Here is a 21039-nt window from a genome sequence, read left to right as displayed (position 1 = left end):
GTGGGACCTGGCTTAGTGACTGAAAAACAACAATAGTACCAGTATATGAGTCATAATTATGGTTCCATGGGCTTTCCTGGTGGCTCAAGTGGAAAAGAATCTGCTTGCAATGCAGGAGACCTGGGTTCAGTCCCTGGATTGGGAAGATCCGCTGGAGGAGGGCATGGCAACCCACTCCAGTATTTTTGCCTGGTGAATCCCTTGGACAGAGGAGCTGGCAGGCTACAGTCCATGGGGTTTGCCAAGGGTCGGACAGGACTGAGCGACTAAGCATAGCAGCACAGAAGACTCAGAGGAGAGGAGAATGGAATGCCGATGGGCATTCCCATACATTCACATACATCCAGTATGCGATTCTAGTTTGTTCAGAGGTGGACGAGGAGCTGTGAGTTGGGACAACTGCACGCAACCTTGAGAAAGTCAGAGCTGGAGAGGAGGTTCCTAATCCCATTTGCCATGGCTTTACAAAGCACTTTGACATTTTAAACCGTTAAAATCATCACAGAAACCATGTCAGGTGAGCATTATAATCCCAATTTTATCCATGAGAAAATTTGGTTGAGGAGGTTGAGCAACTTGCCCGATGGAACCATTTGACAAACGGTGGCCCGATACTCCCATCCGGAGGTTCTGATTCACACTTCAATACAATCGCTATTACCCACTCTCTCAGGGAGCGCCATAGTGTCCTGGGTCCCGGAGTCTTGGAAAGCACAACAGAAACATCTTAATAAGGTTTCCAGCGGCTGTGTGCAAGGCGGAATAGGTAGGCTTGCCCGCCGGCTGGGGTATGTATGAGGTGGTATACTGGACTTGCAAACGAGTTCAGCGAGCGCTTGCTGACTTGCTGTTGTTTAGTCGCAAAGTCGTGTCTGACTCTTTGGGAACCACCCCCCTCCCCCGCCCCGCCCCCCAAGGACTGTAACCCGCCAGGCAGATTAGAGAGTAACACTTTCGGAGTATCCCTCCTCTTCCTCCGCCTTCAGGGGGCAGGGCCACAAAGCGCGGGAAAACCGGCCACGACTCCACCCCCTACCCCTGCTCGGGGCGGGGAAGACGAGAGCTCTTTAAATGGGTAACGGAGGTGGGGAGGGTTTCTCCATCCCCTTTCTCCGTGCTAAGGAAGCCTACCACAGTGCCGCTTTAAGATCCCTTTTGAAATGGACCTGGCCACGCCAGCACCCTAACGTCACCTCTCCCTTACTTCCGGTCTGCAAGCCCGTCCCCGGTTTCAGGTGCCAGTTCCTTCCACACTACAAATCCCGCCCCCGCTACAAGCCCGCCTGCAGAGGGAGGAGCCGCGGTTGACGCCGTCGCCCAAGAGCTAGCCCTTGCGAGGATCCCATCCAAGTAGATTATATGACGGTTTAGATAGTGGGAAAACCGCGAGGAAATGGTCAACCAGATGACGTGATGCTTTCGGTGACGTCCCACTTTGTGACTTCTGCACGGAAAAACTGACATTGGGGTGTTGCTTGAGAAAACAGTGCAAATGAACCCACACATCCGGGCTCCACTCAGGGCAAACGAGGTTCTCCTCAAAGTGCCCAACAAATAAAAAGTGGTTCTGAAATTTGCATAAGTGAGCTGTAGGCTTCTTGGATCGTGGCCAATAGGGAGTGAAGGGGCGGAGACGCACCTGGGTTAGTCACCGCCTCCAGTAGGAAAGCAGGGAATCAGATTGGTTTCTTTCTAAGCGACAGTCGCGGAGGGCAATCATTTTTGAGACGCACAGATGGGGGCAGGTGGGCCCCGGCGCAACCAATGAGGAGAAGCATCTCCAGAAGGACCAAGCTTCTTGCCCAATGATGCCGGGAAGGCTGTACGGAGCTGGTTCAGAGTGGCAGCACTTAAGGCCAATCCAGTGTGGAGCTGGGCGGGGCGAAGTACTGAACGACAGGGGCATTAACCAATGGCGAGTGCGAAAGCGGGCAGCCCAGACCGGGAACGCGAAGGGAGCTGAGGGAGGGGGAGGCTGAACCGGAGAGAAGCAGGAAGTAGCGGCGGTCGTGGAGAGGGCGGCGGCGGCGGCGGCGGTAGCGGCCGGAGCCGTGGGGAGACCGCCGGGTCTCGGCCCGCACTGGGAGCGGAACAAGAAAGCGTGTCTGGGGTAAATACCCGCCTTTGGCCCCGCCCCTGGGGGGGCGGGTAAATACCCCCGCCCCTCCCCCACTTGCTCAACTACACCCCCCCCCCCACCCCGCTCCGCGCCGCCCCCCGGGATGGCTTCTACTCTGGCCCCGACGCCGCCCCTGTTCCTTGGGGCTGGTGGGCGAAACTCCCAGCCTGTTGAAAGCACAGCCCCTAGCAGGGTAAACGTGGAGGGAGGGTCGGGGTCCCCAACTCCTGGCGCCCCTGGCCCAAGAGGCGTCCGAAGCGCGGCCCGGGGACTGGGAGCTGCGGGATGTCGCGACCTAAAATGGTGTCCGTGTCCGGGGGTGGGGGCGGGGGAACTGGGCCAGGCCGGAGTGGAGCCTGCACCCCGCCTGGGCGCGGGTCAGCGTCCGGGCCCGGACGGGACTCAGGCTCGAGCCCCGGGCCGCGACGCGCCTTCCGATTCCTCTCCGGTCTCGAGAGAGCCTCGGGAGTCCGCGGGGGGAGGCTGCGCTGCGCAGGGAGGGAGGGAAGGAGGTCGGAGTTGGGACGGACCCCGGCTGGAGAGCTGCGAGTCAGGCAGAGACTGTCCCCTCCCCACTCTCTTTCCACGCCTCCCCTACTCGCGTATAGTCCTGGGCCGGGAGGTGCGGCGCGGCAGCTCCCTCAGGGCCTGGCCTGGCGGAGGCCCGTCCTTCCCTTCGCACGCGGGTGAGAACTAGAGAAGGGCGGCGCGCCTCAGTTTCCCCTCTGACTTCTCCCATGTACACTCCGCCCCCTCCCCGCAACCCTGGACATGCTCCCCGCGCAGGTCCTCGGCAGATGGCAGAGACTTAATTCAGCCCGTTGCCCTGCTTGGCGGCAGCCTAATCGCCCCCGGCCGCCGGCCCCTCGCCCTCCTCTGCGCAGCAGGCCCCGGGCCAGGGAAGGGGACGCGGGGCCCCTACCCGACCCAAGCCAGTTCACCCTCTTCCTGTTCAACCCCTTCCTTTGGCTTTTGGGGAAGAACGGAGGGAAGGAGGGGGGCTGGAGCCCAAGAGACAGGGCGCAGCAGCCGCAGAAAGGCCTGGACTGTGGGGCGGGGGAAGCCTCTACGGCCTTGAGCTCCGCTGCTTGATCTACTGCCTGTTCCTGACTATCCGATGACCTCTAAGTCACTTGGACGTCAAAGAGGGAGTTGCTTGGAGGAGGCAAGTTCGTAGGTGTATTCTCATAGCCCCCATTGATCTGTGCTCCACCAGCCCACTTTTCTGAGCGCCGAAGCGGAAGGTGGCTCTGGCCTCTCAGGGTGGGAAGGGCGCCGGGGCAGGGGAGGGCTGCAGCCATCCAGCAGGGCAGACGCAAGGGTGGAGGGCTTTGTTTAAACCCAGAGCCTGCAGAATTAAGTAGAGGGGGATGAAGGGAGGACTCCCCTTTCTTCCTCTAGTTGGTACCCTCTTCCTCCACCCCCACCTTGGTCCCAGCAATGCCAGCTGCCACCTGCTGGGACTCTCTCCAGTTACAGTCTAAAGGCTGAAAGGAGGTGAGAGAATTGGCCTGGGAAACGGCTTGCATCCTGGGCAGGGAATGTGGAAGGAAAGAGACTTCTTCAGTTGCTTCTTCCTAGATACAGAAACACTGTGGGGGGAGAGGTAGGGAACAAGCCTGGGTCCCCCACAGACTCTCAGCCAACCTTGTTGGTTTAGTACTGCTTTAGTCTCTTGGGATTTTTTTTTTTTTCCTTGTACTGGGACGGGGCTGGAGCGGGGGGCGTTGGGTGAGCCTTCCTGGGCCACTGCTGCCAAGGGAAAATGAAAAGAGTGAGGGGTGTGAGTTGGGGATAACCTGAGGTGAGGAGCTCAGAGGAAAAATGAGAGGGGTGAGGAGCCTGACTTTTCCCCATGTGGCAGCTGTGCTGGATAAGCTCATACCCTGGAGTTCTAGTCCCGAGAGAGCAAGATGGGGAGGCGGGGGCGGGGCTGGCTAGGGGAAGGCCAGGCACTCCTGGGAAGGTAGGCGAGGGAGCAGCAGGTGTTCGTGGCAGCAGAGGCCTGGCTGGGGCCCTTGTGACCAGGCTGCCGTCACGGTTTTCCGCTGCTGCTTCTCTTTGTCTCTTTCTGTTCCTGTGTCTTATTCTTTCCATTTTGGTCTCTTGGGCAACTTCCCTGAACCCACTTCAGCTAGATCTCCCAAGTGCCAGTAATGACCCCAGGTGGCCCAGACTTGACCTTCCCTGACCCCTGACTCTCGTCTCTGACCCCAGCCCTAGATTTCCAGTGCTTATTCTCTCCCAGCGCCTTCTCAGCCTGGCATGTCCTTGTCCTAGCTGTAATAATCAGTTATTCTGTGGGTTCTGACTCTCAGGTTTAGGATTCATATCATGCTCAGAACAACCCTATGATAACTTGCCCGCTGTTTCAGACAGCAAGAGTAAGGCGGTTGAGTAACTTGCTTATACAGCAGGCTGTTGATAAGGCTGGAACTGGAATCAATCCTTGCATCTTGGCTTAAGTTGCTGCCCTTTTGTGCATATGGCCTTTCAGATCTTTGTGGACCCCCAGAAGATCCACGAAGAGTATGAATGGATCTCATGCTGCTGTGAATGAGCTTTTAAACCTAGAACATCTTGTACATTCGCCTCCTTAATAGTAGTATTGATTACTTGATTGATTCTGTGCTGGGCACAGGAGGGGTTGTGGTGGTTTCAACCAGGACTCTCACAGAGCTTCCTCCGTCTCTACTGTTATCTCTCAGCTGTGTTTCTGAGAAGTCTCTTTTCCTTTGCTTTCTCTGGATTTTCTAAGGATCTTTCTCTGGAATGTGCATGCTACCTTCCTTTCCAGTTTTAGGGTTTGGAAAAACAGGTGCCTCCACCAGCTCTCTAGGATTTGCACTATGATGGTGTGCCCAAGTCAGTGTGCATGGGCTTCTGAGAGGGAATGTATGGAGATCCTGAGGGAGGAGGTCCAGAGTTCCTGCTTTCAGACATCTCAGTTTCTCACTTTTTTCCCTGTTCTCCTCAGGTCTGGGACCGATTGCCATGGGGGACATGAAGACCCCTGATTTTGATGACCTCCTTGCTGCCTTTGACATCCCTGACATTGATGCAAATGAAGCCATCCACTCTGGGCCAGAAGAAAATGAGGGTCCAGGAGGCTCCGGGAAGCCTGAACCCAGTGTAGGAGGTGAATCTGGAGAAGCAACAGCAGCTCCTGCCGGGGACGGCCCTGGGGGGCCCACCCAGGCCTCTGACCATAGCCTGCCACCGCCAGACGTCTCAGCAGTCAGCGTCATCGTCAAGAACACTGTGTGTCCTGAGCAGTCAGAGTCCCTGGCTGGGAGTTCAGGAGGGGAAGTGGCCCGGGCAGGGGGAGTGACGAAGGAAGGCCCTCTGGGACCTCGTCTGATGCAGAATGGTTTTGGGGGCCCTGAGCCATCCCTTCCAGGAACCCCACGCTCTCCAGCTCCTCCCAGTGGGGGTACCTGGAAAGAAAAATCCCTGGAAGGCAAAGCTCCGCTGGATCTGTTTGCTCATTTTGGGCCTGAGCCAGGGGAGCACCCTGATCCCCTTCCTCCCTCTGCGCCCTCCCCACCTCCGGAAGGGGCCCTGACCCCACCTGCTTTCCCCTCTCCCTTTGAGCTGACCCGGGAGAATGGCCCAGCCCTGCTGCCCCCCTCTTCTCCCCCACTGCTGGGGGCCTTGAAGCAGGAAAGCTGCAGCCCTCTTCATCCCCAGAGCCTCGCCCAGCCAGGCTCAGGCACTAGCCCTGAGGCCACGGGAGTCCCTGCCAGTGCCTCCCCTTCCCAGGTGGCAGGGGTGTCCTTCTTCAAGAAGTCTCCGGGGCACCAGAGCCCTCTTGCCTCCCCTAAAGGGCCCAGCTGTCAGCCCCTGAAGGAAGAGGAGGATGAGGGACCGGTAGACAAGTCTTCCCCGGGAAGTCCCCAGAGTCCCTCCAGTGGAGCTGAGGCTGCGGACGAGGACAGCAATGACTCCCCTGCCTCCAGCTCCTCTCGGCCTCTCAAGGTGCGGATCAAGACCATTAAAACATCCTGTGGAAATATCACAAGGACCGTAACCCGGGTCCCCTCAGACCCTGATCCCCCTGCCCCCTTGGCTGAGGGGGGCTTCCTGGCGGAGGCTAACCTCCTGAAGTTGTCCCCGGCAACCCCAACCCCCGAGGGTCCGAAGGTGGTGAGTGTCCAACTGGGTGATGGCACGAGGCTCAAGGGTACCGTGCTGCCTGTGGCCACCATTCAGAATGCAAGTACTGCCATGTTGATGGCGGCCAGCGTGGCCCGCAAAGCGGTGGTTCTGCCTGGGGGCACTGCCACCAGCCCTAAGACCATGCCTAAGAATGTGCTGGGTCTGGTGCCCCAAGCCCTGCCCAAGGCTGAGGGGAGGACAGGGCTGGGGACAGGGGGGCAGAAAGTGAATGGCGCCTCGGTGGTAATGGTGCAGCCTTCTAAGCCGGCCACTGGGCCGGGGGCAGCAGGTGGCACGGTGATCTCACGGACCCAGTCCAGCCTGGTGGAGGCCTTCAACAAGATCCTCAACAGCAAGAACCTGCTGCCTGCCTACCGGCCGAACCTGAGTCCGCCGGCTGAGGCCGGGCTGGCCCTGCCACCCACGGGCTACCGCTGCCTTGAGTGTGGGGATGCCTTCTCATTGGAGAAGAGCCTGGCGAGACACTATGACCGCCGGAGCATGCGCATTGAGGTCACCTGCAATCACTGCGCCCGCCGCCTGGTCTTCTTCAACAAGTGCAGCCTGCTTCTGCATGCCCGCGAGCACAAGGACAAGGGGCTCGTCATGCAGTGCTCACACCTGGTCATGAGGCCGGTGGCCCTGGACCAGATGGTGGGGCAGCCGGACATCACGCCCCTGCTGGCTGTCCCACCTGCCCTTGGACCTCCAGCCTTGCCCACCTTGGGCAAGGGTGAAGGGGCCGTCACCACATCTGCCATTACTGCAGTTGCCGCAGAGGCCCCCGTGCTGCCGCTCTCAACGGAGCCACCCGCCACCCCTGCCACCTCTACTTACACGTGCTTCCGCTGCCTGGAGTGCAAGGAGCAGTGCCGCGACAAGGCCGGCATGGCTGCCCACTTCCAGCAGCTCGGGCCTCCCGCCCCTGGGGCCACCAGCAACGTGAGTTGCCTTTCACAGCCCCTCCCTGGGAAGGGGACAGCCAGGTGCCATGGGGACAGGGTCTAGGAAGGCGTGGGGGCTTGGTTAGAAGGAATGGGGTCAGGCCCCTCCTCACAGACTCACCTTGTTTTGACCCCCTCGACAGGTGTGCCCAACCTGCCCCATGATGCTCCCCAACCGCTGCAGCTTCAGCGCCCACCAGCGCATGCATAAGAACCGACCTCCCCACGTCTGTCCTGAGTGTGGGGGCAACTTTCTGCAAGCCAATTTTCAGACCCATCTCCGGGAGGCCTGCCTACATTTCTCTCGCCGCGTAGGATACAGGTGCCTCCCACACCTCCTCCCCATATGTCGACACTTTTCCTCCTGTACTTGATGGTCTCGTGGCTCCTGGGACCAGCCTTTTAGAAGGCGAGCCCATCTCTCCTGCTGAATCACTCAGCCATACTGTGTTGGCGAGTGCAGCCTGAGCTCCCTGCCTTTCCGTCGCTCCCCACGGAAGTGGGCAAGCCCCACGGAGCGGACGAGCAGGGCCACCTCTGGAGCACCAGCTCTACCTCCGCAGGCCTCCCCTCTGGGACTGGGTCCTGTGGCTCCTTCCTTCCTCCACTTGCTCGTGTTCAACTGCCGATTAACTTCTCAGGTCACCCGGTCCCCAAGAATGAGTGTGGGGTTGGGGGTGGCTGCAGAGATGCTCCCCACTCACCACCGTGCCTCCAACTTTCTCCCCAAGGTGCCCCAGCTGTGCAGTGGTGTTTGGGGGTGTGAACTCCATCAAGTCCCACATCCAGACGTCACACTGCGAGGTTTTCCACAAGTGCCCCATCTGCCCCATGGCCTTCAAGTCTGCACCCAGCGCCCACGCCCACCTCTACACCCAGCATCCCAGCTTCCACACGCAGCAGGCCAAGTGAGACCTGGGGTGGGAGCATAGGGGTGGGGTGGGAGGTGGGGTGGGATCGGGCCTTGATGGGGCAGGATGTGGGCACTGTCCTCTCCTTCCACACAGGATGATCTACAAGTGCGCAATGTGTGACACGGTCTTCACTCATAAACCCCTCCTCTCCTCACACTTCGACCAGCACTTGCTGCCCCAGCGTGTCAGCGTCTTTAAGTGCCCATCTTGTCCTCTGCTTTTTGCCCAAAAAAGGACCATGCTGGAACATCTCAAGGTACAGGAGTCAAGAGACAGAGGCAGGGTGCTCAGCTGTATCAATCCGGGGTTAAGATCACACACCCCTCTGGAAATGGGAGCGGGGGAGAGGCCAGGACTTGGGCAAAGCCAGGCCCTCCCCCCAAACAGCCACACGCCTTGTCTCCCTCTCACAGAACACCCATCAGTCTGGGCGCCCGGGGGAGGAGACCGCTGGGAAAGGAGCTGGGGGTGCCCTTCTGACCCCCAAGACAGAGCCCGAGGAGCTGGCTGTGTCTCGGGCAGGAACCGCTGCCCCTACTGAGGAATCTTCTTCAACCTCAGAAGAAGAGGAGCCGCCCAGCTCCCCTGAGCCCCCTCGCCCAACCAAACGGCCCCGGCGAGAACTGGGGAGCAAAGGCATGAAGGGTGGGGGCGGGGGCCCTGGCGGCTGGACCTGTGGCCTGTGTCACTCCTGGTTTCCTGAGCGTGACGAATATGTGGGTCACATGAAGAAGGAGCATGGCAAGGTGAGGGGGGGCGCCCCCTGGGAGCCAGAGGGGCTGGCCTGGGATTGACCTGTGTGGCAGTGGGGATGGGGTCCCAGATGAGAGCCTGGCTCTAAGACCCCCCCCCCCCACCCCTTGCTCTCCTAGTCGGTGAAAAAGTTTCCCTGCCGCCTGTGTGAGCGCTCCTTCTGCTCGGCCCCCAGCCTGAGGCGCCATGTCAGGGTCAACCACGAGGGTATCAAGCGAGTTTACCCTTGCAGGTAACCTTCACCCCTGTGCCCCTGTCCTCTTCTCTGTCTAGCAGGGTGCCCACAACCCTGGTTCCCCAAAACAACCTTCCCGCCTGCCTCTTAGGTCTGAGTGGACTGACGGTTGAGGCCTCCCTCTGCTCAAGCCGCGAGCCTTGGTCTGTGGGCTGTGCCCCGGCGCCCACCCGCCCGCTCTCCCCTTTAGGTATTGCACAGAGGGAAAGCGCACCTTCAGCAGCCGCCTGATCCTGGAGAAACACGTCCAGGTCCGGCACGGCTTGCCGCTTGGGGCCCAGTCCCCTGGCCGGGGGAGCGCCCTGGCTCGGGGCCCTGGTGCCAGAGCCCAGGTAGGTGGAGGCCCAAGCTGCCGCGCGCGGACGTGGACGCGGCCTCGGGGCACTGGGTGAGGGTGCTGGGGCTGTGGGAGGCCCCGGACACTCAGTTCCTTTACTCTCTTCTCCAGGGGCCGGGACGGAAGCGCCGCCAGTCCTCAGACTCTTGCAGTGAGGAGCCTGACAGCACGACACCTCCAGCCAAGTCCCCCAGGGGCGCACCCGGGTCGGGCGGCCACGGCCCCCTACGCTACCGGGGCGGCAGCTCAGCAGAACAGAGCCTTATGGTGGGCTTGAGGGTGGACGGTGGTGCCCAGCAGTGCCTCGACTGTGGCTTGTGCTTTGCCTCGCCTGGCTCCCTGAGCCGTCACCGTTTCATCAGCCACAAGAAAAAACGGGGTGTGGGGAGTGCCAGTGCCCTAGGCCTGGGGGATGGGGAGGAAGAGGCTCCCCCTCCTTCCAGGTCCGACCCAGATGGTGGAGAGTCACCCTTGCCTGCTTCAGGAGGCCCGCTGACCTGTAAGGTCTGTGGCAAGAGCTGCGACAGCCCTCTCAACCTCAAGACCCATTTCCGCACACATGGCATGGCGTTCATCAGGGCTCGGCAAGGGGGCAGTGGGGACAACTAGGGCCCAGGCCTGGACTGAGCCCCCGCCCTCTGCCTCGGGAGCCCTGGGTCACTGCTGCTGCCTGGCCCCTGGGCTGGGGAGTTCCATTATAATTCACGTTTTGTTCAGCTCCTCTTCCGCTAACCCCCAAGGACAACCAGCTTTTGAGGATGGTAGTTACTTGCGGTCCCCCCTCGGGTCCTAGTAGAGTGGGTCCTCCATTCCTTCCTTCTGAGCCCAACACTAATTATTTTCTTGCTGCAGCCCCTACCATGTGGGATAGGGGGTGGGGGTGGGAGGATGGGAAGGCCTGATACTGGGGTGGTCAGGGACACGCTCCTCACCTCTGGGCACGGATGGCAGCCCCAGCATGCCCTTCAGACTCACTGGCACTCCAGCCCCCACCCCTGCAGTGCCTTTCACTTTTTTTTTTCCCCAGAAATCCAGGGGGGGAGGGGGGTTGGTGGGGGTGAGTCCTGTCACGGGGGTCCCAGGGAGAGGAGGGGACAGGCTCTCAGGAATCCTTTATTCTTGTAGTAATAATACTAACAGTGGGGGAAATGGGAGGGAGAAAACCAGACCATTAAAACTGCTCGTGGTTTAATCCCCATTCAAGCTCCTCTTTTTATGTGGCAATGTGGACGGGTCTGGGAGGGAGGTGAGTGACAAAGCTGGGAAGGCCCTTCTTGGGGGACGAGGTGGTTATTGACCAAGACAGGCAGGGAAAACGCAGTCTTCCTCCCCCTTGTTCTGTGTGGTTCCTTTTGTAACCTGAACACAGGCATGTCCACTCCCCACCCCTGAAAAAAATACATCTCAGAAATGACACAGATGGCTAACTAAGGACTTTATTTCAAACAAAAATTAAAAATAAAAAATTGAGAGCTATCTCCCTGGGTGTGGGGAAGGGATCAGGGCAAGGAATTCCCCAAAGCTAGGCCAGTACCCTCAGATTGGAGGGGCTGTGATCATTCCCTTCCTCACTTCTGGGATGGGGGACCTCAGCAAGTGCAGGACCCTATGCCAAAGCCCACCTACCCAGGGGAACTTGGGCTAGGGCTCAGTCCCTGGGAGGGGACAGTCAGGCAGCAGCATGGCCAAAGGCCAACCACAGGATCAAGTCCTCAGTACCAAGAACCTACTCTTTTCTTCCTGGGACCTAGAATACATGAAGCGGATGGCCTGTGGAAAGAACCTCTCGGACCCTGGTGAGGAGAAGCGAGGCCCCAGCGCCCCCCACACTTATCACTTCTGTTCTCTGGAGGGCAGTGAGTCCTGGAGCCCATCAGGTGGTAATACTGACACAGCTGGGGTGGCGGCAAGGAAGCCCCAGTCAGTCTGGACCCCACAGCTGGCTCTCCCCACCCGCCCCGGCAAGCTCTACGGTTACCACATGATCCTTGGTATTTCTTGCCTTCCATTCCCCTTGGTGGATGGCTGGGGTGGGTGGGGCTTCCTGGCTTAGGGTTTCTCCAAGGGCCTTCCCAGGGAGGGTCCCCTGAACCCCCCCCATCGCGCTGGGGCCTGAGGAGGAGGGCGTCACATGATGCCGTTGGTGAGGTACTGGAAGCCGTCATAGAGTTTGGTGGTTATAGACCGCATGCTGCCATCCACCATCTGCTCCACCAGCAGCTGCAGCTGCTCCTCGGTCATGCTCATGTGGAACCTCTCCTTGAGGTTGCGGATGGTGCTGGAGCCATGGAAGCAAGGAAGCTGAGAACCTGGGGGCAGCAGCGAGGAACAGGGTCACACATGGAAAGGAGGAGGGGCAGCGTAACAGTAGAGAGCCAGGCTGCCTGCTGCCCCTGCCCGCCCACTCAGATCCCTGACAGCATGGATGCAGGTCTGCTTGGGCAGAGAAGGGAGGACTGGTGGGAGGCCCTGTCTTGAGCCCCTTTTCATCCCACACTCCTAAGTGCTTCTGGGTAAGGGCACAGGGCAGAGGAGGGCAGGGGGTCAGCACCGCATCTCCTCCAGGAAGGGCGGAGGGAGCAGTCTTAGGACCCAGAGGGAAGGCCAGGAAGAGTCTGGGGAGCGGGCCCTGAGCTGGGCACTTATCTGGTTGCAGGCCTCTGCCTATGCTACGTCTGACACTCACAGATGACCTGGGCCACCGTCATCACGGGGCCAGACTGGGATGCTCCTGAGCAACGGCGACAACCTGCGGGGTGGGAGCAGGGATGGGGAGGAGGAGACTGGCAGCTCAGAATGGGTGGACACCAAAGCCCTGAGGAGGAAATGGGGATGAGGGCCCAGAGAAGATGGGAGAGGAGGGGTCCTGGACAAAAGACTATAGATGGCAAGGCCGTGAGGAAACAGCAGTGAGAGCAGATAAAGAGGAGAGAAGAACACAGCTTGGCTCTGAGCAGAAAGGGTGAGTATGGCCCAGGGAATGGGTCTGAGGATAGGGCCATCAGAGGTCAGAGGCCAATGAGGAGCAAGGTGGTGACTGAAAACACCTGAGTTGGTGAAGAGCCAAGCAATGGAAGGAGACAAACTCAGAGCTGGACAAAGGATGGGGAGACAGGAAGAGACCAGGAGGCTGGAGATGGGACTCCTTTTTTTTTTTTCCCCCTTAGTGCACACAGGAGGTAGTTTCTGTTGCCTCAGCCCTCCCACCCCCAGGACTAGCTGTCAGGAATCGGGAGGAATATGTGGAAGGAGAGGTAGGGCACTGGATCAGAGCTGGGATCCCCACCCCCAGTCTTGAGGTGGAATCAACTTTCTGGAGGCTCCATGCCCCAGGGCCCCAACATGGAATCCCGAGGCACTATGGGTCCCACCCTGTCCTGAACATAAGCTTCTCCCCAGCCCACCTTGCTGCATGATCTCGACGATCTGCACCACCTTATCCATGTGTTTCCGAGCAGCGATCAGCCCCTGCAGCATCAACATCTTGTAATAGTTGAACATGTCGCCATCCAGGCCGCCCATCACCTGCGAGGAGAGAGTTGTGTGCGCAAGGGAGCTCACAACTTCCTCCCTTAGCTAAACGTGCCGAACTCTGTTACTTGCCCACCTCTTAGCAGGCAGGAAGCCTCCCAGGACATCCAACCTCACCCTGACTTACTCCCACTTCTGATCTGTTTGTTCCCACTTGCGGGGAGACTACCAGCTCCCCCTCCCACGACACCCCAGTGAGGCACCTCGCCTTCCTGACTCACGTCCACAAACTCTGTGGTCAGTTTGAAGGCTGATGTCTCAAAGCCCAGGTTTCGGGGTGAGCTGGATAGGATGAAGCCAAAGTCGATGTGGATGATGTGGCCTTCTGCGTCCAACAGGATGTTCCCATTGTGTCTGAGGAGGGGGCAGATGGAAGAGACAGTAGTAAGTCTGACTGAGGTGGGAGCTTAAACGGCAACACACTGGCCACATGACACCAGGCAAGGGCCCTGCCACTTTTCCTGCTGCCTAGAACTCGGTCCAACCCCTAGAACCCAAAGCTGGCAGTAGGAAGAAAGAGTTAGAAAAGTTGACTGCTAACAAAGGCAGTGGGGTCTGATTTGCTATCATTAACAAAATAGTTTTATGATTATCCCCATTTCCCAATAATCGCACTTCTAAGCACCCAATCCCAATCTAGCAGAAAACTGGGAAGCTAGAAAAGATAGCCTCTGCGCTCTGGCCAGCTGTCCTAGAGGCCAAGCACTTGGCTTAGTGGGAGGTGGCCAGTTACAACCTAATTACCTGTGTTTTGTTTGTAATTCCTGTTGGCCCACTGCAAATCAGAAACCCCACTGGAAGGGAACAGCAATCCTGGGCTGCTGCTGCTGCCGCCAACTCGCTTCAGTCGTGTCCGACTCTGTGCGACCCCATGGACTGCAGCCTACCAGGCTTCTCTGTCCATGGGATTCTCCAGGCAAGAACACTGGAGTGGGTTGCTATTTCCTTCTCCAATGCATGAAAGTGGAAAGTCAAAGTGAAGTCACTCAGTCATGTCTGACTCTTAGCGACCCCATGGACTGCAGCCCACCAGGCTCCATCCATGGGATTTTCCGGGCAACAGTACTGGAGTGGGGTGCCATTGCTTTCTCCAATCCCAGGCTGAGTGGAGTTTAAATGTAAAATAGTGTGGGGGCTTCAAAGAGTCAGCTTTAACTGTCTTATGTAAAAAAACCACTTACATAAAAAAAAAAATTCCCAGGAGGCAATTCCTACAGGCTAGCAGCATGAAGAAGAGAGAGAGAAATCCCAGGTCTTTGTGATTCCCATATGAATGGCCAGTCGGAGGGGAACAATTAACATGCTAAGCATGTGAGGCCTGGCCCATAAGGGACCTCCTCAGAGTCAAAAGAGGCTTTGTTAGGCTAAGAGCTCAGGTCTGAGGCCACCTTCTCTGGGGTGGGTTTGACTGGCCAAAAGAAGAGGGACAGGGAGAACCCAGTCCCACCTGAGTCCTTACCCTCTGGGGAAGCATAACAAATTTAGCAACACTTAATCTTAGAGCCAGAAAGCCCCAGATGTCCTAGTCCAGCCTCTCATTTTACAGGTGAGGAGACAAGCCCTGAGAGAAGAAATGACTGACTTGTCCAAGGTCCCAAGCCAGTGAATGAAGGGCAGTTACTCTTCTCTCCTTAACCGCTGGAGGGGACTCCAGCTGCACTGCTGCAGGGGCCTCATTCGGAAACACTTAGGGGGACCTTCACTGCTGACGCTTCCCTCCAGTGGATGAGTCCATTCGGGACTTAACTACATCTATTCTTTTTTGAGTTATTATGAAAGGTTTACCAGCTGCCTGTCTCTTCCTCCACTTTTAAAAGGTGGACTCTCATCTTTTAAATATATTAGTTTCCTAAAGAAAAGCCCAGACGCCTGAGTATCACCTGCTTCCCTGCCCCCACTTACTCAGCATAGGGGCTCAGGCTCTAGGCTCTCTGGGCCCTGGGTTCCAAATGCTGACTCCTGAGGGACAGTCTAAAGCTTGCAACCAAGCTTTACTCAGCCATAAAAAAGGAATGAAATAATGCCATTAACAGCAACATGCATGGACCTAGAAATCATCACACTAAAATAAGTCAGACAAAAAGATAAATATTATGGTGGAGTAATAAGTGGACTTATTTACAAAACAGCAACAGACTCACACACAAAATAAATGGTTACCAAAGGGGAAGAGGGAGGGTAAATTAGGAGTATGGGATTAACAGATACACACTGCTATATATAAGATAAACAAGAATTTATTTTATAGCATAGGGAAGTATATTCAATATCTTGTATTAACCTATAATGGAAAAGAATCTGATAATATATATGTGTCTGTGTATATATATTCCTGTGACTCAGATGGTAAAGAATCTGCCTGCAATGTGGGAGACCTGGGTTCAATCCCTGGGTTGGGAAGATCCCCTAGAAGACCCACTCTAGTAGCCTTGCAAAGAATTGGACACGACTAAGCAACACACATACATAGTTGTTTAGTCACTAAGTCATGTCTGACTCTGCAAGTCCATGGACTGTAGCCCACCAAGTTCCTGTGTATCTGCGCTCACACATACATATAGACACATAACTGAATCACTTTGCTGTATACTTGAAATTAACATGATATTGCAAATCAACTATACTTCAATTTAAAAAAATGTCAGGCATCGCAGGCACTTAACAGATGCTAGATTTCTGTTAAGCGGCTCCGCTGGCTAACCTTAATGTGCTGCCATCCCACTGGGAACCCTGGAAGCACAGGCCACTGAGCTAGTGCTTTCCCAGGACAGCTGCCCTGTGCCCTCTGGGAGGCACAACTCACAGGTGCATTCCAAGTACTGACCCTGAGTTACTGTCTGGAGACGGTCTTAAAAAGGGCCTCAAGGGTGTAATAACCTTTGTATGGTAAGTTGTTCACCTGTGTGCAAAGATGAGCTTCCTGAACGTCACATGATACTGGCAGAAACGGCAGCTCTGGGCCAAACAACAGATCACTTGAGTTTTGGAAATCACATGCCGGAAGAGAATTCAGAGCTGGGAGTTTCAATTTTGTGTCCACTGTCTTTCACATTCATCTGCTCCTTTCTGCTCTCAGTCTCTACCACTGCCCTCACGCCAGGCCTCATCACCTCTTGTTTGACAGCTGAAGGTCCACTGATCCACCCTTGCCCACAGTGCCACAGGGCGGGCACACTCAACACAGACTGGCTCACGGTATTTCCTCTGCCTGCAGAATAAACCTCCCGAGCCTCATGAAGGCCCTACTAATCCAGCCTCAACTTAACGTGACATCACCGCTACTACTGTGCCATGCAGTGTAGCTCATGCTTAAATGACCTTAAGTTGTTTCCTCTGCCTGGAACATCCTTCCTTTCCATCCACAGCTTTCTCTGTCCTCATTCTCCTTTGTCTTTCAAGACTCGGCATGCTCAGACCCTTCCTCCTCCCATAAATGCTTCACTTCTTTGCCCCTTGCCCTGGTACTTGTCAGTCTGCCTTCTTACCTTAATAGAACAGGAATACATCTATCTCCGCCTAAAATATGTTGTTTGTTTCATCTTTACATCTTGGCAGTGGAAGGCGGTGATGAATAAATGAGGAGACAGAGGAAACCCTGGAGAAAAGCTAAGGATAAGGGACAGGAATTCACCTACCTGTCCTTGACCTGCAGCAGGTAGCAGACCAAGCAGTAGCCAGCACAACTCTGCACAAAATTGCGCTGGGCACTGAGGAATGCCTCAGTGGTATAACTGCCATGCTCCTGTAGGAAGTAATCGAGCAGGGAGAGCTGTGACTGCTTCTTCACCTGGTGTATGGATACAGCGTTGACTACTGGTTCAATCATGCCACTGTCGGCCGAAATCACAAGAATCTTATATGGCTTGATCCACAGGGGTACTCGCTCCTGTTCCCAAATGGACTGTGAGGAGACACACAGTGGCATTCAGACTCTTGAAATGAGAGGAGGAGGCTAACATCCCTTCTGTTCCCAACCTCAGACAGTTTCCATCCTTGGTGGCCTTGGATTCTAGGCCATCGAGTAAGTAAAAACCCTGTTATCCCACTGAGGGCCAGGAAGTTCTGAAAGGAAATCCAGGGTCTGACACACAGGGTGGCATGCAGGAAAAGGCATCTTATAGAGAGACGTTCAAAAGAGGGAGAGAGGAGAGGAGACCTCACGGTCACATCCCAGGCAGGGCAAGTGGGAGCTGTTAATCCAAGTTCAAACAACTGGGAAAAAGACCAAGAGATTTAGGTTCAGAGGAACCTTCGCCAGAAAATGAAAATATTCATATCAAGAACTGATTAAACAGGTGAATTTGCTTGTAGGCATCCACCCTGGGGGGTCAGGGATTGACATCTCAGCCCACGGCAAACCACTTGCTGCAAATCAGTTGGGAGTTTTTTGATATGTGATCAGAACAGGTGCCAGTCACAAAAGGGCCACAAGAGAGCGCTGTGGAGCTGCTCCTGGGGCTTTACTTCTGGGGAGAGGCACCAGCTTAGCTTAATGGAAATCCAGCTTCGGCCTAGGCAGGAAGTTGGTCCCCAGCAGAGTTTCCAGCAGAAGGACCTGTGTGATCACCTCAGGTGGGCTACAGATGGGCTGGGTTTCCTTTCTTTCTCCCCCACTTCTCTTACCTGCAGTTGCTTTAACACCTGAAAGGCCAACAGCTCCTGCCGAAGGTCATCCCCACACTTGACGATGACTGACAGGAGCCGCCAATTGGGGAGATGGCCATAGGGGGAACCCTCTCTAATGCGCCTGTGAAGAGAAGCAAAAAACTGTCAAGGGTGATTCCAGGCTGCCCTGGTGGTCCAGTGGTTAAGAATCTGCCTTGCAACGCAGGGGACATCAGTTTGGTCCCTGGTCCAGGAAGATCCCATGTGAGATCTTGCGACTAAGCCCTATGCCACAACTGCTGAGCCCACACACCCTAAAGCCTGTATTCCACAACACGAGAAGGCACTGCAATGAGAAGCCCGCGCACCACAACTAGAGAGTGGCCCCTGCTCTCTGCAGCTAGAGAAAGCGCCCACGTGCAGCAATGAATACCCAGCACAGCCAAAAATAAAATAAAAAATATTAAAAAAAAAAAAAGAACGGGGTGATGCCAGGTTGAGGACAGAGACACAGCTTCTATAAAAAATTCAAATCAAACCCCCCTCAAGGTAAGGACTCAGACTGCCTGAGGCCTGATGGATTTTTCAGAGGAGACTGACAGAACATGGAGGGTGGATCTCCACCCAACTCACCGTACTTTCTCCTGCCAGGGCTCTTTGAGAGCAACTGCAGAAGGGTCTTCCGGGTCTCGTTTGAAGGCTGTGGGGGTGTGAGCCAGCTGCTCCGAAAGGCGCCGTCTAGCAGGAAGAAACTGTATCATTTGCTTGGAGGAGCAACCCCAAAGCCTCCTGTCCCTGTCTATGCCAGCATTTCCTGCACTGTTTCCTTGACTCTGGGCACACAGAGATAGAAACCTGGGCTGAGAGAGACTCATGGAAGGAAACACACCACTGATACCTTTCTGCTCACCTGGTGGTTTGTAATCATGTTTTTTTTTTTTTTTTTTTTTGTATTTCAGAGTTCAGGTGGTATGCATACAAAATAGAATATTACTCAGCCAGAAAAAAGGAAATCTTGCCTCTGGCAACAACATGGATGGACCTAGAGCAGTGTTTTGAGGTTAAGTTCTTTGTTTAAATTTTTTTAAATTGAGGTATGGTTGATAAACAATATTATGTATGTTCGGGTATCCAACACAGTGAATCACAATTTTTAAAGGTTATACTCCATTTATAGTTATTATAAAATATTGCGTATATTTTCTGTGCTGAACAGTATGTCCTTGTAGGTTATTTATTTTCTACATAGTGGGTTGTACCTCTTAATTCTCTACCCCTGTCTTGTCTCTTCCCTCTCTCTTTGCCTACTGCTAGTCTAGTTTGGTGTATGTATCTATGAGTCTGTCTTTTAAAAATTTTCATTAGTTTGTCTTTTAATAGTCTATATATAAGTGATATAGTATTTGTCTCTTTTTTTTTTTTTAGGGGAAATTGTTTCATTTAGTGTTTTGTTTTTATTCAATGAAAGATTCTTTAAATTCTATGTGCTTTACAACTTTAAAAAGTTTCACTTACACAATTTCATATAATCCCACAGTAACTCTTTTTAACAAGTTCCCTACCCCTGTGTTTCCTCTCCCCTTCTCCTTCTCCCTGCTGGTAACTACTAGTTCTTTCTGTATAGCTGTTAGTCTGTAATCATTTGTTCCATGCAGAGTTATTATAATACTATTGACCTTATTTCTTAAGATGTATATTGCTGCTGTTAAGTCGCTTCAGTTGTGTCCGACTCTGTGTGACCCCATAGGTGGCAGCTCACCAGGCTCCCCCATCCCTGGGATTCTCCAGGCAAGAATACTGGAGTGGGTTGCCATTTCCTTCTCCTTGTAATCATGTTAAATGCAGATTAGCAGCCCCTCCCCATTTTCCTATCAAGATTCTGCATCAGGGCAGATACAGCTCCAGCATCTGCATTTCCCACACCATCTCCTCCTCCTCTGAGCAATGCGTCTGACACACATGTCCTCTGTCTTCCGAGACCCACTCTGGGAAATGCTCAGACCTTCCTCTGGTGCTTTCATTCCTTTGGAGTCCTTTTAAAATTTACTTTCTTTCTGTAGTAGCCCAGTAACTTCCCAACCCACACCTTCACTCCCTCTAGTTTGGTGGCCTCAGGACAAGGACAGAGTAAGGAGAGAGAAGCAGGAAGCTATAGGCTGACAGAAAAGAAGGGAACAAAGAGACAGGTGGCGCCTAAGAGAGGGATGAAAAAGGAGGGGCCGCGTGGTCTGCCCATACCGGATGTCACCTGCTGCGATGAACACAGGCTCCTTGCTTTCCTGGCTGGTGATGCTGTCCACGGAGAACTGGGAGATGTTGTCACAGCTGTTGGTGTGCACTTCAGGGAGCTGGGGAGGGCAGGGCACTGCAGGTCAGAAGCGCTGAGCACAGGGGCGCCTCTTCCACCTCCTCTACAGAGCACCCTTCACGCTGCCCTCTCCACAGCATGACCAGTCCTCCTTTTCAAACTCTGCTCCAAGAAGTCTCCCCAGGTCATGCATCTCCTGGACCCTACACTATCTAGGTTCCCCACTCCGCTCCCAGACCCTCTAGCAGTGTTTCTCAATGTGTCAACTATAGCTGCATCAGAATGACCTGAAATGCTGCTAAACCACAGATCCCAAGCCACCATCGATCTGAATTTTAATGACTGGGAATGGGATCCGGAAGTATGAATTCCTAACGAAGCCTCCAGAAGACTTCCAATGCATTCCAGTTTGCAAACCACTGCCAGGACCATCACAGAAAGCCGAACTTTCAGCTTTATACTGAGAGCTCCCCAAGGCCAGGAATGCAGTCTTCCTTAGGGTCCAGAACAGACCCTCTCCAGGCTAGGTTCCTCTGAGCATTTCTTTAAACTAAGCCATCCAATCTTTTATTGATTTTGGCTGTGCTGGGTCTCTGTTGCTGTGCAGCTTCTCTTGTTGCTGAGTAGGGGCTACTCTCTAGTTGTGGTGCTCGGGCTTCTTACTGCGGTAGCTTCTCTGGTTGTGGCTCCTGGGCTCTAGAGAACAGGTCCAACAGTTGTGGCACATGGGCTTAGTTGCTCCCCATCATGTGGGAACTTCCCTGACCAGGGGTTGAACCTGTGTCTCCTGCACTAGCAGGCGGATTTTTTTTAGCACAGAGCCATCAGGGAAGCCCTAAGCCGTTCAATCTTATCTCTTCACCTCTAACTGTAAACTATCAGCCTCCAAGGCCCATATCAAGCCTCTTCTTTTCTTCTTCTCTGTGCCAGTGCGTTTCTCCTAACCCCATTTGCCATTTCTGCACACTGCTTTGTTGTGTATCTTATACATAGATTTTTTTTTTTTCTCTTAAATGTCTGCATCTGATCTCCCCAGTTGGACTGCCAGCTCAAGTACAGAGTCTGCCTTTTCACAAAGTGGAATCTGGTTGGGTCATAGCTCTAACAGAATCCTGTTCTGGATTCCTACAATCCC

At 54.8% G+C, this 21039-nt stretch overlaps 2 protein-coding genes across 10 annotated transcripts in view; one reads left to right on the top strand and one right to left on the bottom strand.

The window, feature by feature from the left end:
- Positions 1 to 1699: 1699 nt before the first annotated feature.
- ZNF687 (zinc finger protein 687) lies at positions 1700 to 10490 on the top strand. Of its 6 annotated transcripts, XM_044944376.2 has the most exons (10): positions 1712 to 2110; positions 4617 to 4721; positions 5097 to 7219; positions 7365 to 7543; positions 7953 to 8129; positions 8229 to 8391; positions 8549 to 8881; positions 9008 to 9120; positions 9314 to 9455; positions 9572 to 10490. In XM_044944376.2, exons 3-10 carry the CDS (start codon positions 5114 to 5116, stop codon positions 10067 to 10069), a joined length of 3711 nt encoding a protein of 1236 aa, XP_044800311.1. In that variant the 5' UTR covers positions 1712 to 2110; positions 4617 to 4721; positions 5097 to 5113; the 3' UTR covers positions 10070 to 10490. The 6 variants fall into 6 exon arrangements, with proteins under 6 accessions (XP_025143644.2, XP_044800311.1, XP_025143641.2 ...); XM_025287856.3 differs by lacking the exon at positions 4617 to 4721 and having other exon boundaries at positions 1721 to 2110; XM_006055094.4 differs by lacking the exons at positions 1712 to 2110; positions 4617 to 4721 and adding an exon at positions 2182 to 2312.
- Positions 10491 to 10878: 388 nt separating this feature from the next.
- The window catches only part of PI4KB (phosphatidylinositol 4-kinase beta), a 29103-nt gene continuing 18942 nt past the window's right edge, over positions 10879 to 21039 (bottom strand). For 2 of the 4 annotated variants that reach the window (XM_006055098.4, XM_044944377.2), the window contains 8 exons: positions 19835 to 19944; positions 18230 to 18334; positions 17615 to 17738; positions 16627 to 16892; positions 13213 to 13345; positions 12865 to 12985; positions 12147 to 12209; positions 10879 to 11769 (listed from right to left, as the gene is read on the bottom strand). In XM_006055098.4, coding sequence (XP_006055160.1) covers positions 11588 to 11769; positions 12147 to 12209; positions 12865 to 12985; positions 13213 to 13345; positions 16627 to 16892; positions 17615 to 17738; positions 18230 to 18334; positions 19835 to 19944 — 1104 coding nt within the window. In that variant the 3' untranslated portion in view covers positions 10879 to 11587. The remainder of the gene's footprint in view (positions 11770 to 12146; positions 12210 to 12864; positions 12986 to 13212; positions 13346 to 16626; positions 16893 to 17614; positions 17739 to 18229; positions 18335 to 19834; positions 19945 to 21039) is intronic. The other 2 variants (XM_044944378.2, XM_044944379.2) reach the window with 1 other exon arrangement.

This window comes from Bubalus bubalis, chromosome 6 (genome assembly GCF_019923935.1).
Source record: "Bubalus bubalis isolate 160015118507 breed Murrah chromosome 6, NDDB_SH_1, whole genome shotgun sequence".
NCBI lineage: Eukaryota > Metazoa > Chordata > Mammalia > Artiodactyla > Bovidae > Bubalus > Bubalus bubalis.
Note: the sequence above shows the minus strand (reverse complement) of the source record. Positions and strands in the feature narration are given on the sequence as shown.

What these genes read in the sequence shown, in the direction of transcription:
- ZNF687 (XM_044944376.2), top strand. Translation starts at nt 5,114, where the DNA reads ATGGGGGACATGAAGACCCCTGATTTTGATGACCTCCTTGCTGCCTTT. An exon ending in CCCCTGGGGCCACCAGCAAC is followed by an intron (nt 7,220 to 7,364) that starts GTGAGTTGCCTT and finishes CCCCCTCGACAG; the next exon opens with GTGTGCCCAACCTGCCCCAT. An exon ending in TGAAGAAGGAGCATGGCAAG is followed by an intron (nt 8,882 to 9,007) that starts GTGAGGGGGGGC and finishes TTGCTCTCCTAG; the next exon opens with TCGGTGAAAAAGTTTCCCTG.